Here is an 18,127-nt window from a genome sequence, read left to right as displayed (position 1 = left end):
CAAATTAAACAAATAGAAATGTGAGATATCTTTTTAAAAAGAATAATAAAATCTGTTTTCTGTCCTCTCAGAGGTCAGTTCATTTTCAGCTCCTTGGCCTTTCAGGAGCCCTCTGATATCCTCCACGTAGCTTGGATGACCCCCCTGTTTGTAGGAAGACGTGCTTTCCCTACATCTCCCTCAACTTGTATAGAGTTACATTATGAATCCTCAGCTTTTTATATGGATGACCTGCAAGGGTTGTCCATTCTCCTAGCTTGTGGCTCCTTGAGTAGCTGGTCATGGAAGATAGATGTTAAGTAGCTTTTACAGCTTCTTTTCCTGACAAAGGAGCTTGAGGGATGGTTTTCTAGCTCTCCTGTCTGGGAATATTAGGTCCTGCATTGGGTTTTGCAGACCACTTCCGCCAAGCTCAAGTCACGCTCCGCCCCACCCCCCCCCGAAAGGTTACTCCTGGTCCTTTTGCTGGCATGGTCCCTTTTGTGACGACAGAGTATTGGCTTCACTGAGAATTGCACTTCACTGGGCCCAAAAAAGGCGAGTCCAGCGACCGTTGCCTTCTAAGGACAATGATGATGTCCTTTTTGTCGTCTACTATAGATTTCACCAGCCTCGGGGCTCTGACTTTGTGTCCAGCTATCCCTCCAGACCCCAAGCACCTCTTTGAGTACATGACTTGTGTCTTCTCCCTCAGTGTTCTTCAAAGCCTAGCACAAAACCAGACTCTAAGTAGAAGCCCAGGACATACTACAGAACTACTATTACATAGACAGGAGATATGTTCTTCTAATCATGCCACTCACTAGGCCATCACTAAAAAGGACTAAATGAAAGTCCTGCCTATTATTTCATTTCAACATCCATTGAACACTGAGTACCAGGCATTTTGGAGGCCTCTAGGGACCAAGCTGTGAACATGAAGACGTAGTCCCTGTTCTCATGGAGTTCATGTGAGGGAAACCAGCAATGCTACAGGAAATAAACAAGCAGAATAATTACAGATTGTGAACAATTCTCTGCAGGAAGTGACCAAGGTGCTGTGGCTGAGAATAAAGCAAGGGTGGGGAGGGGTTAGGCTGCTTTAGAAAGAGACCATCTAGGAGAAGAGGGATCCTGACAGAGACCTCACTGACACAGGGTCTGTTCTCCAGAAAGAGAGAATGGCAATGTGCCATAGGTACCAAGGCAGGAAAGAGCTTAGTGAGCTTGAGGAACTGTCAGAGCCCCAAGTGGTTGGATAACAGAGGGAAGTGGTACCTAATGACGAGGAAAGGGGGCCAATTCCAGAGCCAGAATAAGGAGCTGAATTCCATGCTGTCGTGGAAGCTGCTGGAAATGTAACAGAGCAGCTATGGTTTCATGGCCTTTTCCTGAATATAATAAGAACAGGCTGGTGGATGCAATGGGTCAGATTTAATGGTCTCTAGTGTAGTAGTCTTCATCAATATGCTTAAATAGCTTTGTATGTTATCTTGTAGCTTCCTGGAGCCAGGATCTTAGAATCTTCCTCTTTACCTACTGAAGATACGGCTGAAAGCTAACAGCTCACCCGTAATCCCAGCTGCTCAGGAGGCTGAGATCTGAAGGCCACAGTTCAAAGCTATCCTGGACAGAAAGTTCATGAGACTCATCTCCAATTACTAGAAAAAAGTTGGAAATGGAAATGTGGCTCAAGTAGTAGAACACCAGCTTTGAGCAAACAAGCTAAGAAAGGGTACATGGCCCTGAGTTCAAGCCCCAGGACTGAGGGAGGAAAGTGTTAGGTGCTAGGGTGCATAGACTCTGTGGCAGTTCAAGTGTTCTTAACAGAATGGTCATTGTGAAAGGCAGACCCAGAGAGGGGCCAGAGGTAGGACATCAGGGCAGAACATAGTAGCCAACCCAAGGCCAGCTGAAGGAAGAGGTTAGAGGGCCAGGTTTGGATTCCATATAGGGTCCTTTATCACTTTTGGAACGAAGTCCCAGGATGCCAGTGAAGAATGCAAAAGGGCTCTGTCTGATTTACATTTTGTATTAAACTGCCTGCTGACAAAAATGTGCTCCGGAGTAGAAAGGGAAACATTTGGTATGCAGCGGTCAGGATTACAAGTTCGAGCTTCAAGGATCTAGCTGCCTGTGCTTTTCAGGATCATAAACTGGAAGGATCCTTAGGGATCCAGCCATCCCATATTAGATTTGAGGAGAAGCCATTTGTGTGAGGCCACTTTCAGGGAAGACATTTGTGCGCTGTCACTTTTGCCCTGAGCTCTAGTCTGTACACTGAACCCTGAATTGCCTTTTGAGAAGGTTGATGGATGGCTTAGAGAGGATAGAAAACTAGGCCTGCTCATCATGGTGAACATGGTGAAGTCCAAGTGCTGGAAACACAAAACAAGTCAATGTCCATTTCCATCAGTGGGAGTCAGGATGTTTTCCAGAACTGTTAAGGGTTGGAATGTACTCTCCTTATTCTAGATTTTATAAAAGCAAATAGATAATCATGCAATCAGATGAATTAATCTGCATTGACTCTGAGTCTTTATTTAATGCCCAGGTACAACCCTTGGTTATGTATCTTGACTGTAAGCCAGGACAGTATTGGACACCTCAGATTTCCAGCTATCTGTAGTGTAATAGGTAGAAAGTCTGCTCTCTCCCAACAGAGGCCATCTATTGGATGAAATAGAGGTCCAGCTTATCAATTCAGTCTTATAAGTATGCTACCTTGAGTCAGAGATAGACACTACCCCAGTGATGGCAGTTGTGCTCCCTGTCCACATAGAGACAGAAGAACTTTTTCCTCCTCAGGCCACATAGCAAAGTGTTTAAGAACACAAAAGTAGTTAAGAGCACCTATGTGTCTTAGGTAAGTTGAATAACCTTCAAACCCATTTTCCTCTATCTAGAGAGTATATTAACACCAGTCCCTCCAGCAGGGTATTGTGGTATACACCTGTAGTTCCCGCTATTAGGGAGATGTACATGGCAGGAATGCTTTAGCCCAGGAGTTTGAGGCTAGCCTAGACAACATCTTGAGACCTTGTCTCAGGATATAAGAATAATGATTATGGAATCTATTATAAATAGATTCATAGAATAATTGTGGTATTAAATAAAATAATGGGTATAAGACTTCCTACTAAGCTTGACATGCAAAAGGCCTTGAGAAAAAATGTTAAAGGTACTCATTATTTTTCTCCTAAATGCTTAAATTTTCCTATGAAAGGATTTGGAGGGGGGGGGAAAATCCGTACAGACTGACCTGGAGTGAAGTATGGCTATTGATTTAGTTATTGGTAGTACTACCTAGAGAATTTGAAAAATCATTTTTCTTGGGCTTCAGAATAAATTATGCTTTTCTTTTTGAAGAAGGGGCAATCAATCTCATTTGCCTTCCCAGTGGCCTGGGGTGGTCTTTGGGGGCCTTAGCATTCCTGAGGGTGGGAGTTCCCTGATGCAGGGTATGCTGGGAGGGAAGTGCTAGCCAGCCACCAGCATTTACCACATTGTTAAGAGGAGATAATTGTGTAATTCTTTAACTCTGTTGTGAAATATGAGAATATTGGTAAGATTTGCCAGAAGTGTTTCCATTCCCATCTAGTTAACTATAGTCATTCACAAGCCTCTGTTATTTGTGCAGAAATAAGCAGAGTTTCTTCACCATCTCCCTCAAGGGCCTACTCTCCTGATTCTTGGCATCCCTGAAGTAATTTTTCCCAAACTCTTATCTTGAAGTAAATGGAGGGATTTGCCATCATTTACACCACATCATTTCAGCTTTGCAGAACTAATGTTCCTGGGAGCTGGGACATTAAAATGCAGGTCCTAGGTAGCAACATAGGAGTTTTCTAATCTCTTCTTCTTCTCCTCCACCTTTTCTTCCTCCTCCATTTCCTCCTCCCGCTCTCCTCCTTTTAATAATGTTTAAGTAGTTGTAGAAAGGAGTTCCAATTCAACAAAATGCATCTTTTTCAAACAAAGGGTTCGTTTGTTATATGCTTTGTGGTTTATAGAAGGAACAGTTTCTGACTCTTATTCTTGGAGAATCTACCATCAAAGTTTTTTTTAAAATTTTTTATTTTTATTATAAAGGTGATATACAGGGGCTGGGAAGGTGGCTCAGTGGTAGAGCACTTGACTTTCAGGCATGAGGCCCTGGGTTCGATTCCTCAGCACCACATAAGCAGGAAAAAAATTCTGGAAGTGGTGCTGTGGCTCAAGTGGTAGAGCGCTAGCCTTGAGCTGAAGAGCTGAGGGACAGCGCCCAGGCCCAGAGTTCAGGCCCACGACCAACCAAAAATATAAATAACTAAAAATAAAGGTGATATACAGATAGGTCACAGTCACATAAGTCAGGTAACAAATACATTTCTAGTGAGTGCCACTGCTGCATTTGGGAAAGCAGGTTTTTCATCCACACATTGTATAGTGTCTAGTGAGTACCACTGCTGCATTTGGGAAAGTAGTTTTTTCATATGGGAAAGATTATATTCAGATGACTGAGATGCACTGTGAAATGTGAGGAAAACAGAAGTTCCTTAAACATCTCAAGTTCAAGCTCCAGTTCACATCATTAGCTTTGGCTCCGTCATGATTCTCGCCTAAGAGATCTCTATATTACAGCACATGATGGCCACTCCCAAGATGAAGATCCCAGGCTGGAGAGGTTTAACCATCTGAACGCTCACACATCCATCCTGGCCTTTAACACCCATACAGCTTTACACCCCACCTCTTACCCACCCCACCCCCCTGCCAGGGCGGGCAGTATATTCTCATGCTTCATGTCATTTCCCAATAGATGAGAAACGAAAAATCCTGTGATTTTTTTTTTCCCACTGAGCTAGACTGAAGGGGTGTGTGTGTGTGTGTGTGTGTGTGTGTGTGTGTGTGTGTGTGTGTGTGTGTGTGTGTGTGTGTGTTTGCACATGCACTCTACTTTAGTAGAGGTATTTTCTGAAGAGTTGTTGGGGATTCATTGAGTTGCCCTGGCAAGGATTATATATTTTAAGAAATGATTATTAGAGATCTCTGGAGAAGGCAAAATTACTGCTCTAGGTCTTTCAGTTGTAACAGTTGAATCCCTACTTAACAGATAAGGTATCTGAGCTGCCCAGACCTTTGGGGTCAGCTCATTCTTATCTGAGTAGGGAGCATCAGAGCTGGGATTCAGATCTGAACTCACTACCTGAACATCAGAGGGAGAGAGAGAGAGGTCCATCTGTGGCTCATGAAACTGTTGGTAGCAAAAACTAGAAGCCTAAATACTTTTCAAATCATTCTACACATGTTTACTAGAGGTCTCAGTAGTTGACTTCTTCTAAAAGCATACTGCTGGGGATGTAGCTCAGTGGTAGAGCATATACCTGACAAGCACAAGGCCCTGAGGACCAAAGAAAGGGAAAGAAGTAAGGAAGGGAAAGAGGAAGGGACAGAGGATGGGAGAGAGGGAGAGAAGGGGAAAGGAGCAAACCTTGGTTGAAAGCACAATTTGATTTCTGTCTTTTCTTCAACACCGCCCCCCAACCCCTCCCTGCATACTGAGATCTTCCTGTAGCAGTTCTTTGGTGTTACGCCATCCTCTCTTTACTTTGCAAGCTCATTTTTACCGGTCTTTGTTTTTACTTTCAGACCCCTCTTTCTTTTCCTTCTCCAAGAAAGTTGCAAGAAGACAAGTTTTCTTTGTTAATCTCTTGAAACCAACTCTTAGACTTTATTTTATTGCTCATCAAATAGATTTTTTTAGAACGTTTAAAAGTATATTGTTCAGGGAATTTCCTTTCTTGATGTCTTTTGGGTTTCTGGAAGACGTCCGCACTCCTGCCCCCGGGGAGCCCTGGCTATGCCATCCTGCTTCTAAATCAATCTGTTCCTGTCAAGGCCTGTGACCTCTTGCCCTCTGTGGTTGCCTTCTCACCATGGAAACTTCTTTTCCCAGCCCAAAGGAATTTAGATACATGGATCAAGTGAAGGTTCTAACGCATGCATCTTATGTTATATCTAAAAGGTGGTCACTGAGTCACAGGGTCAGTGTCTTATGAGCCATGAGATCTTTTAGCCTGTTTTCTTATTTTACAAGGTAGGTGGATGATGTCAAATGTTAGTGATGTGAGAGTGGTCAGAATTCCTGTCTTCCAGGGAGAAAATGTCAGAAGACACACCAGGCAAGCACACCCTTTTCTTTTACCCAGAGTGTTGCTCCCAATCCTCTATTTGATTTAATGATCTGAGCTAGGCCATCTTGGAGCTATGATTAAGACTTATTAGAATGATAGTGGTTCATCAGATTTCCTGCTGGGAATATTTGGTAATGTCTGGAGTTGTTTCGAGCTTCACAACTGGAGGATGGTACTAATGGCATCTAGAGACTATGGATGGTAGTAATAGTCTGCAATGCACAGAACAGCCTCAAGACAAAGAAGTATCTGGCTCTAGATGTTAATCTAGCCCCAGTGTACTGAGGTTAAAACACTCTCTACTAGATGAAACCCAAAGGGCCTGCCCCCATCCTCTTGCCCACAGTCTGTATCCCTTGGGTCCCTCTGGCAGCTGGGAGAGGAAGTGTAATTTCTGGGAAATTCTTTCCAGTGTCCTGAATAGTGGGAAGTATAGTAAGGCAGCTGCCTTACTATTCCATTTAGATGGGGAAGGTTATGATAAAGTTATTCTGCCTGAGCGAGAGATGTTGGGAGTACCCCTCCTGAAATCAAATTCTACCCAAAGATGTTTATCACCAATATTATTTCGCATTGTTGTTGAGATATTTAGTCAATACAACCAGACAAGAGAAATAAACCAGAAATATAAAAATTAAGAGAATTTACTATATTGGTAGAGAAAAAATAGGATAATCAAGAATTAGTATAGAATATGTATCTGTAGCCAGACAGAAGATATGATATAGGGAATAACTTCATTTACACAAAGGATTTTGAAAAAGAGAATAATAGCTAAGTGGATTCTGGTGTAATTAACATACACCAAACAACAGTGCCTTAAGTAAGATATAAGATTCTTTTGCTTTCTTGTTGTTGTTCTTTTTTCTGTTCATTTGTTTGGGGGTTTCTTGGTGCCAGTTCTAGGATTTGATCTCAAGGCCTGAGCATGGTCTAAGCTTTTTTTTTTTTTTTTTTGCTTAAGGCTAGCACTCTACCACTTGAGCCATATCTCACCTTCCAGCTTTTTGGTGGTTAATTGGAAGTAAGTGTCTCACAGACTTTCCTGCCAGAATGACTTCAAACGATCCTCAGATCTCAGCCTCCTAAGTAGCTAGAATTACAGGCATGAGCCACCACTGCTAAGCTATGATTCTTTTTTAATGTGAAAGTCATCTGACCATTTCGGGTTTGGTCCTCGTATTTGTGATCTAAGGTGGTTACTGGAACCCAGCCATTCAGGACACAGGAGAGAAAGAAAGAGAAAGAAAAGGAAGCCCCCCTACCCTGCTTTTTTTTATTGTCTGTCATGGGGCTTGAACTCTGGGCCTGAGTGCTGCCCCTCAGCTTTTCAGCTAAAGGCGAGTACTCTACTACTTGAGCCACAGCACCACTTCTGGTTTCCTGAGTGGTTTATTGGAGATAAGAGTCTCACAGAGTTTCTTGCTCGGGCTGGCTTTGAACCATGATCCTCAGAGCTCAGCCTCCTGAGTAGCTAGGATAACAGGTGTGAGCCACTGGCGCTTGCTGAATGCCCTTTTTTCAAAACAAAAAACCAAAAAACAAAACTTCTCCATATAGAATTGGCTACAATTTGTTCACCTAGCCACACCAAGCTCTAAGGGACTTTTAATTCCAGTTTACAGCTACTTGGCTTAAAAAGAAAAATATCAACGTTTTTCTGTCTAAGGAAGGGAGGATGTATATTAGGAAAATTGGCAATCTGCCATAAAAAGCAACAAGAAATGTACAAGATCTATATGAGATAATTATTAAAATGCTCCAAAAGAACACAGAAAATACTTAACAAATGGAAAGAAAAACAGCATTATAGAATAGGAAGACTCAATATCATAAAAATATCAATTCTCCCTGAGTTAATTTATAACTTTGAGCATGTTCCCAATAAAAACAGTACCAGGAACTTTTTTAACTAGACATACAATTCTAAAGTTCATATGGAAAAATAAACAAGAATAGTCAAGAAATTTTGAAAAAGAAAGGCACCAGTTCTGCTGGTGTTAAACATAATAAACTTGCAATAATTTAAAATTGTTGTCTAGAAAATAGTATAGAATAAAGGGTTCATAAAAATTCTAAGTGCATCTGGAGATTTAATACAAGGTTTTAACAAAGGTCACAAGAAATTGAGATAGCAGAGGGAAACTGTGAGGATGTGATTAGAGGCCAGAGTTCAGGCATTCATGGCAGGAGGTGGGAAAGAAGCTTGTTGGCCTGGGACCTCCCTGGGTCACAGCTAGGGGCAGCTCCCTGTACCTGGCCTATATGTCCTACAGACTCAGCAGGTGCTTACACTGGAATGGTGGCTTCTTCTTAAGGAAGAAGCTAACGTAGGAATCAAAGGGATGGATGGTGTACATCTTAGTTCAATTAGGGGTGGGGGAGGAACAGACAGAAGAAAAACTTAGAAGTCCACCATATCTCGACTATCTCTGCAGTGTGGGAAGCCTTGGAAGAGACTAGGGCAGTGCCTCATGAGCCCCAGTTCTTCCATTTGGCAGTCTACAGCCACAGAAAGGCCGGATTCAGGCTGACATGGAATCTTTGGAATCTATTCCATTTATACAAAAATTAGAGCAAGTTTTTGCTATGGTTTGACAAAGGCTTGGTGTATTGTTTTTGTTGATTTGTTTTTATCAAGTTAATGATGTTGGCTGGCACAGGGTGGGGGGAGGGGGATCAACTCAAGGCTAGAAAGCAGAATAGGATGGTTCAGGGTTGACACACCAGCTCCGGGAGCAGCAGAGCCCTGATAACTTTGAAGACATCACTTACCTCCTTCCTACCTCTGCTCTGTTCTGCAAGGATAGTGTCTTAACAAGGCACACCTTCCCTAATTCAGGACCTCCCTAATTCAGAGCACAAATGTGATGCTTGCTAAATCATGAGATGCTCTCATAAATTCAGTCACATAAAGAAGCATTGTTCTGGTTAGTTCTGTGATTGCCACTGCCATTAGGGTCTTTTGTGCATGCTGTGTAAACCTTGCGAAAGCAGCTCTGGATATTAGAGCACCAAGGGATATGAAACTCAGCTGAACCCAGATGGCCAATCTCCCAGTGTTGGAACACCTGCAGATGGGCATCCAGAATGCCCAAGTCCTCCCAACTTAGTCTTCCTGGAGATAGAGAATGGAGCAATATCACAGGCTTTCAACTCATCTACAATCTATCCTATTAGTCTTTCTCATGAGGCTACAAGCAGAATATGTCATCCTGATTTGACAGTCAGCAAAGAAAGTGACTACACCAGGGCCATGCCACAACTAATGCTAAAATCCCAGCCCAGCATACACCCCTGATTTCCCATCCTCCAACCAGAGCTGGACCTTGACCATACACAGGTCAGGGGCCAGGACAGGGGCCAGGAAGCCCAGCTCCAATGGCTCCTCTTTGTCATGTCCCCTGTTCTTTCTGCAGTTCACAAGCATTTGCTTAGAGCAGCACATTTTATATGCTTTCTTCCTTCTCAAGGAGTCCCAGCCATACGCGGAAATGGGGTCACAGATGCGAGGCAAGGAGGCCTGAGAGCACTTCCTGCCCCACCTCCACATGGGCCTGGGTCCCTGGCAATGGCTTGAGCTCAAGTCCAGATGACAGCAGCCATTGCATGCAAAGTGATTGGCCTTCTTTGCACGACCCCTTACTCAAGAGTAGCTGCTGAGGAAGGCCCAGGGCAGAACCTCCAACCAGACAGTCTGGAATCTTCTTCAAGGCCAGGCTTGAGGTTTCTAGGTTTGGGTAGTAGGGAAATTCAGAATCCTAGGTTTCGCATACGATTTTACACAGAATTTCAAGTGTAAAATAGGCTGCAAAGAAGCCATACTGGCTTAAGGGCAGCATTCCCTGTGGCTGTCACCTCCTGCACAGAGCCATCTAGGCCCCATAAGTCCAGGTTATTTCAACCAGTGTGCTTTCCGTCAGCCTCCACTTCACCGGCTGTTCCCAGAAGCTGATCTTGCACACACATTAGAGCCCTGAAGACACTGCTCCCATTGATCTCAGCATAGATCGCAAACCCTCTTCCTGGCATTTCCAGCCGAGATCTTTGAGGTTGCTTCCAGCACACCTGCCTTGCCCCTTTGTTCTCTGGTTTCCTCATCACCTTTTTGCATCCACCTCCTCTTCTAGCCAATCATCAGCCTCCAATTCAAGCCTGGTCCACATTGCTGACAACAACTGGCCACGAGCTCTCCAACCGCCTGCAGCTCATATAATTGATGCCTTGAGCAGTAATTCCCAGTTCTCGGGTGGTTTTCTCTGATTTATTGCCAATGACATGGGTTAACCTGGTTGCCTTAGCTGATTAGAGGATAAGAATGAAAGATTAGCTTCCTTTTTCTCTCCTAGATGTGTCTCAATAACATGAATGTCAGCATAGAATGAGACTTCCATAAGTGGCTACTATTAAACTCAACAGTTGTTTTTACATTTTGATGGAACCCAGGCCATATTCATGCTAGGCAAGCACTCTACCACTGAGCTACATCCCAGCCTAAACTCAGCAGTGTTGGTACATTCTTTAAGCTATGTTAATTCCTCCCTCTTGCTAAAAAGATGGTAATACCACTGGGGGCTGACCAACTGGGAGAGAGTCCCTAACTGAAGTTGGTCTGGGGTGTGTTGAACTTCCTCCAGGACTTCCTTTTCTGGAGGTTTCCCTAGCTTATGTGTATCTCTCCAACTCAGAGAAGACCATATCAGGATGAGTGAGCTTCACCTTGTGCTCTTGGCCTGTCTTGCAGGGATTTGAAACTGGACAACATCCTTCTAGATGCAGAAGGTCACTGCAAGCTAGCTGATTTTGGAATGTGCAAGGAAGGGATTCTGAATGGTGTCACCACCACCACATTCTGTGGGACTCCAGACTACATAGCTCCTGAGGTAAGACCCTTGTGCAAAGAGCCACCTCCTTAGGACTAGGGATGAGTCAGAAGTAAAATACCATGTACTGGGTTCATTGAGTGGAACTGGGAGAAGACTCTGGAACACCAGGATGGATTCTAGGAGGGAGAAACAGGAAAAGGAAAGGTTTGCTGGTTTCTTTATATGGATGTGGTAGTGATGGGAGGAGGTGGATGAACTAAGAGTAACAGTCATTCCCCATATCTGGGTGAGGCCTTATGGGACATCCTTCCCTTTGCTGTAGCCCAGAACCACCAACAAAACTGACTAAGAAACTTAACTAATGCCATTGTTTGCACTTCTTCCTCATCAGAATAAAGATGCACCATTCAAAAAGGCAGCAAGTCGTTTCCTCAGCTTTAATTTGCCTGCCGTGGAACCAGGAAATGTTTGCCATTTCCATTGTGATGGCAGTTCCACACCATGGGTACACAGGATAGAACAAGAAATGGACAGGGCAGAGATGTCATTGTGAGCCTCAGCAACAGCTTACCTTGCATTACAGTTGTTTGGATGTTTTGCCTAACAAATATGAAGCCTTTTGTTCAGTCCCTAGTAATACACACACACACACACACACACACACACACACACACACACACACACACACACACACACACACACAATACCTTAATTCTGAGACACAGAAGATGGGAAGGTGTTAAGCGTTGCCCATGAGGATGCAATATCAGCACACTGGAATTTCATGTCCTTTTTAAAAGCATTGTTTGGTCTTCTAGACACAAAGAAATGTGGGATAAAAAAATTGACTGAACCAGATGTGGGTGGCTTACACCTGTGATCCTAACTACTCAGGAGGCTGAGAGTTGAGGATTGTGGTTCAAAGCCAGCCAGGGTAGGAGAGTCTGTGAGTCTTTTATCTTCAATTAACCAAGAAACTGAAAGTGGATCTGTGATTCAAGAGATAAAGAGCCAGCCTTGAGTGAAAAAAAACTAAGGGACAGTGCCTAGGCCCTGAGTTCAAGCCTTGATACCAGCACCAAAAACAAAACAAAACAAAACTTGACTGCATCACTGAAATGAACATAAGGACTTTCCACTTGGACCTGCTTTTCTCATCTTCTTCCTTCCTTCTTTATCATGAGCATGCTCAGTTCCAGAGTCAAGGGGTCAGCAGCCAGTATAGTAGCTGGAACCCCACCCAAGAAAAACATTCACTTTACAATGAGCACAACGCCCACTCAGCTTCCACACAAAGCCATCCACTGGCAAGACTCTGGTGTCTGCTCATAACAAGGTCCAGTCACCCTTCCTTTCCACTCTGTCCTTTGCCCACTGTGCAGAATCACCACGACACCAGATGAGACAAACAACTTTGATCTTAAGGCAGGAAGATGACAGCTGAGAGAGAACAGCAGAGAGAGAACGGTATTGCCAACTTTACCAAGGGCTAGCGGGAAGATGAAATGGAGTTGTGTCTCCGAAACACTTAACAACAGTGCTCGGTCCATAGTGAACACCAAGAGCGGGCTCCCCTAATTACCTTCTTCATTGGCTTATGTAATAGGGCAGGAAAAACAGTCTTGAGAATTGAGACTTCGAGTCCCAACTTAACCAAAATGCCCCTATATGCCCTTGATGAAGTCAGAAAATGTTCTTCACCTTTCCGATGGGAATTACAAGGCCTGCCCTACCCATCTCAGCAGGCTGTTTTGACAGCCTAATAGGATTTAAGCATGGGACTGCTTCAGAAGATATAAGCCTGTATTCAAACAGGAGAGGCTAGCCCTGAAACCAGAGCCACGTTCTAAGGCATCAGTTCTGTCAAAGGGTTTCTCTTCCTGCCCTGGAGGAGCCCTCTGGCATACCTCTCTTTTCTCCATGCTTGGCCCCTGCTTCCCAGGAGAGGGCCAATAGCCTTGGGCAACTTCTGAGGTCATTGGCTCCTCTCTCCCATCCCAGCTCTGACCCACTCCAGGGGCTGGCTGCCATATCAGGTCCCCCCGCCCTTCCATGTATGCAAAGCCTTGCCCTTGTTACCAGCTCCATTGCTAGGAGGCTGATTGGGACATAGATAATTAGGGCCAATCCTGAAAAGGAATTTGACAAAAGATGCCACCCAAGAAGACTCTGACAGGACCTGGGAAGATTGGATATGGCCACTGTGCAGTTTCCACCATCTGTTCTGAGCACACAAGCCACACCCTAGAGGTACAGGCCTCGACTATTCCACATCCCTGAGGCTAGAGAGTGGCCACCTTTGTACTTAGAACTCTTTGAGCACAGGAGTTAGCAGAGTACACTGATTAAAATATACCCAGTGATGCATATGAAGTGTGAGCTGTCTGCACTGGACATAGAAGAAAAAGAACTAAGCAACCCAAAGACAGCGATGGGAAGGGAGGAATGAGAGGGAAAGAAGGAACAGCCTACACTAAGCAAAAGGGAAGAAATGTAAACATCACCTGATGTGAAAGAAATAATTGTATTGTCAAAGCTCATAGAATTCACAAACTTCATAGATCATGATAATGACAAGTTGCCTTATGAAGGTTAAAATGTCTTTGTGACTTTAACTAGGTATCAGTATTCCACAATATTGTGAAATATGTGAAATTTATGTAATCACCTAATCTCAATGTAAAAAAGAAAAGTGAGAGAAGGGATGGGTTAAGAGCAATGGGTGACAATGTTGTCAGGCACCTTGTATTCATATATTGTTTTGTAGAATGGGAACTTCTTTGTACAACTTCTTCAAGATAATAATAATAAAATGTTAAAAAAAAGAATTGTGAGCTGTCTCCCGATGGGCAGTCATACCAGTGGGCACTGAAGAATCCTAGAACCTTTACTTTCTGGTGCCTTAGAGATGCCCAGGGGAGACAGTTGACCATGGAAAAATAATTTTTTTTAAAGTCAGTAGTAAATGGGAAGTGCCTGTAAACCTAAGGAATAGGTAGGGTCTTAGGATGTCAGAGCACAGGAGAAAGAGCTAGAGAAATCAGGGAAAGAGAGGGGATGGCTTTTTTTCTGTCCTTCCAAAGAGTACAGGGCATAGGTAAATTCGACATTGTTACCCTTGAAGGAAGATGGAGCTGTGCGGGCAGTGTCCGTGTAAGCAGGGCGCCGGTTGTATGTGAGGAGAAACCTGAACTCGTGGAGCTGCCAGTCACTTTCAGCTTGCATGGGTCTGGTGGAGTTTGCAGTTTACTCCCCTGACTCTGTGCCTCATGTCAAAATATGCATTTTAAAAATATGGCCCTAGCAGGATACCAGTGGCTCACGCTTGTAATTCTAGGTACTCAGGAGGCTGAGATCTAAGGATCTCAGCTCAAAGCCAGTCCAAGAAGAAAAGTCCATAAGACTCTTATGTCTAGTTAGCTATCAAAAAGCTGGAAGTGGTGCTGTGGCTCAAGTGGTTGAGCCTTGAGTGAAAAAGCTAAGGAATAGTACCTGAGTTTAAGGCACAGGACTGGCACAAAATACTACATAGTAATAGGAATATGGCTTCAAATGTAAGTCAGAGACTAAGTCTAATGCTCAAAGAAATAGACATTTTCCACTACTGGAGGCTAGACTATTGATATGGACTTAGGGGAGATAACAGCCTTCCAAAGCAAAGTGCCTCACAAATTTGGTTCTCTGAATGTATTAGTTTAGGCCATCCCTTGAATAACGCAGCTCTATTATGTGAAAACGGAGGCATAGACCTTCCCTCAGGAGTTTGTGGTGGGGGGCGTTGGTGGGATGAGGACCTTCAGTGGTCTCTGACATTGTCTATTTCCTGAACAGATCCTGCAGGAATTGGAGTATGGCCCCTCAGTGGATTGGTGGGCCCTGGGTGTGCTGATGTACGAGATGATGGCCGGACAGCCCCCCTTCGAGGCTGACAATGAGGATGACCTATTTGAGTCCATCCTCCACGATGATGTGCTCTACCCCGTCTGGCTCAGCAAGGAAGCCGTCAGCATCTTGAAAGCTGTGAGTCATTGTTCCTTCACCGGTTATCCTGCTCCTTGGGACTCTTGTCTTATATATCTTTACATGGGCACGCTCTCTCTCTCTCTCTCTCTCTCTCACACACACACACACACACACACACACACACACCACATGCTTTTCTCCCTTTCTCTTCCCCACCTCTCACCACTATGTGAGAATTCACAGCTGCCCCATGGTGGGGAGGGGGTGTTCAGGCAGTTCAGGCAGGGGTTAGAGGCTACCACTGAATATACAGCCCAGAATGATTATTCTTGTGGGAAAGGAACAGCATGTATGTGTTTCTTGAGATGGCACACTGCACATGACCTTCAACATCTCAGAGATGGCAGATCCAACTCAAGTCCACTCATTACACTTGGAGCAAGGGCTTTCTTCCTCATCTGCCACCTGGGATATGTCTGTATTAAGGCCGAAGAAGGGGAAGAGAGGAGGAGAGGAAGGCAGGACAACATTTTCATTCTGACTGCCTTTCTTCATCCTCACACCCTGCTGCCATGTCTCCCATAGTGGCCAGCAGGCTCTGCTGCCTCTTTCTCTGCATGTCATGCTTCGTGCCCTAGTAAGGATTAGCCACGATTGCAAGCTGAGGTTAAGGAAAGATCTCCATCTTCAATGTAGTATCCATGGTCCTGTATAAGACTATGCCTACTGCTTGGCCATTCTTCTCGCTGGCTGGACTCAGACCACACTCCGTGTAGGCCTTCCTACACCAGCTTTCTCCCTGACCATTCTCCACTCTCCTCTTTTTCCTAGGTACTTCTCCTCCAGGTCCTTAGTGGCGATTCTGCCAGCTTCCTTGCCCCAGAGAGAAGCTCCAATTATAGGCTCATAGTTTGCTATACTTATTGTAGTCTCCACAAATCCAGTCTTTTGGGGATCTCTGAGTGCCTTTCCAGCCTCTAGCTCCATGAGGCAGGGAACATGTCTCTTGCCATCTATCCCCATTTCAGAATGGGGATATTCCTACACATCTGTAGGAAAAAGGGGGGGGGGGTTGATGGGCAGGTGAGGAGCACTTGCCCCCTCCAGTGCTCAGTGCGGTCTCAGTATCCAGTGATGACTCTGAGGGCTGACTTTTCCCCAGTTCCCTGTCTTTCAGGAAGGTCAAGAGTTGAGAGGAAGGAGGTATCATCCAGCAGAAATCTAGCTTAAGGGACGAGATTATCCAACTTTTCACATGAAATTCCTTTTGTTCTTAACAGATGTGGTAACTCGTTTCTGTAATCTTAGCTCCTAGAGAAGCAAAGATCAGGAGGATGACACTTCCAGGCCAGCCGAGGCAAACTGTTCTCAAAGCCTCCAGTCTCAACCAGCAAAAATCTAAGCATAGGGTTGCATGTTTGTCATCCTAGCTGCATGTTCCCAGCTGGTCAGGACAAAATCATGAGTTTTCATTCAAAAAATGATTGGAATTGTGGCTGACGGGGTCATGTGCCTGCTGCCTAGCAGAGGCAAGTCCCTCAGTTCAGACCCCAGGATTACCACCAAGAAAAACAAGCTCTTGGTTTTTTGAGTTTATATATTAAAGCTTTATATATTTCATGATTGGTTTGCTTGTCTGAATGGGTAAGAATGTCACATGAGCTTCTAAAACAGCAAAAAGATAAAGATAGGACACAGTAAAATGTCCCTGTCTTCTTATTCCCATCTGTCCAGTTCTCATGTTCTTTACACCCTAGGTGGGTCTTTCTTTACATCTTCATGTGTCCTGCAGTTACTGATTCTTATGTGCGGCGGTACTACATGTTTGTCAATTTCTGCCCCATGAGGGAACCCAGTCTTTCATTTAGTGGAGCATCTCAGCACATGACCATTTGCTCTGCCTGTACTTGAATCTACAGCACAGAACAGCTGCTAGCTATGTGGCCCACAGAGCAGAGGACTCTCCTGGGGCGATTGCCCGGGAGCGAACAACACAGGACTCTAATCCTGTTCCACTTCTCAGAGCTATAACAGCCTCAGGTCAGCAGAAAGCCTGAAGAAGACCATCAGCACCATAGGACACTGTGCCTAGCAGACACAAGTCTAGTCAATCGCCCAGATGTGCCTTTGTGGGCACAGCAGTGGAGCCCTTTGATTTCCTATGACACAGAACAGATACTCTCTAGTGGAGGTGATTCTGCCACCCCCTTTACACACACACACACACACACACACACACACATACACACACACACACACATCAATGTCTGGAGAATATTTGAGATTGACCCAATGTAGGGCTAGAGGTAGTTGCTATTGACATATTTAAGGTACTGAATAAGCTTACAGTAAGCTTAACAGCTTACAATACGCAGGACAGTCCCCCCTAACAAAGAGGTATCCAGTTCAAAGTGTCAGCAATGAGGTTGAATAACTTTGACCTGGATAGATAACAGAAGTTAGAGGTCACGCTAGACTAATGCTTCCGTGTCTTTGAGAAGAGCCTCTGGCTCAGGGGAAATGTCTGGACATGTTCATACTAGCCCATGCTAGCCCGATCTTTCGCCTCCCAGAAGAGGGAAACAGGAAGAGCTATGGAAACCCTTGGCCTTGAACTCTCTGCTTCCTCACATTGTCACTTGATTTTAGAGCTAGACCAGGATATCTGTAATACTGGCCTCAGAGCTGTGTCTCTAAGGGCTGCTACCTATGTGAAGGTGGCACCGAACTCTACAGAAGGCTATTTGCATCACAGATTTATACAGTGCACAACCTCTACAGCAGCAAGTTGCCAAATCACCCTGCCTTTCTTTCTTAGCATGGTGTCCTGAGGCCCTGTCTTTAGCCTTCTGTTCTGTCATCGTGGCCTACTAAGTGCACACTAGAAAGCAGACACTGAGCCAGATGCTGGCCGGATGGGACTGATTTCTACAATGTGAACCCACCAAGAGAAGGAAACATTTAGACAATTTAGATATCAAACAAACATAGAGCCTCAGGCACCAAGTCTGGGGAAGCTCCACAGAGGAGGCAGCTTCTTTTATTTATTTTTTAGGGGGTGGGGAACAGGTAGGAGATTGAACTCAAGGCTAGGGTGATAGCCTTTAGCTTTTTTACTCAAAACTGCTGCTCTACCACTTGAGCCACTCCTCTGCTTTCAACTTTTTAACAGGTTAATTGTAG

General features: G+C 44.5%; 1 protein-coding gene across 1 annotated transcript in view; it reads left to right on the top strand.

Moving 5' to 3' along the window:
• Prkce (protein kinase C epsilon) overlaps nt 1-18,127 on the top strand; it is a 506,608-nt gene that overhangs the window by 457,974 nt on the left and 30,507 nt on the right. Inside the window, exons 12-13 of the mRNA XM_042675470.1 lie at nt 10,900-11,038; nt 14,813-15,001. Coding sequence (XP_042531404.1) covers nt 10,900-11,038; nt 14,813-15,001 — 328 coding nt within the window. The remainder of the gene's footprint in view (nt 1-10,899; nt 11,039-14,812; nt 15,002-18,127) is intronic.

The sequence above is a fragment of the Dipodomys spectabilis genome, unplaced genomic scaffold (assembly GCF_019054845.1).
Source record: "Dipodomys spectabilis isolate Male_0828 unplaced genomic scaffold, ASM1905484v1 ptg000026l, whole genome shotgun sequence".
NCBI lineage: Eukaryota > Metazoa > Chordata > Mammalia > Rodentia > Heteromyidae > Dipodomys > Dipodomys spectabilis.
Note: the sequence above shows the minus strand (reverse complement) of the source record. Positions and strands in the feature narration are given on the sequence as shown.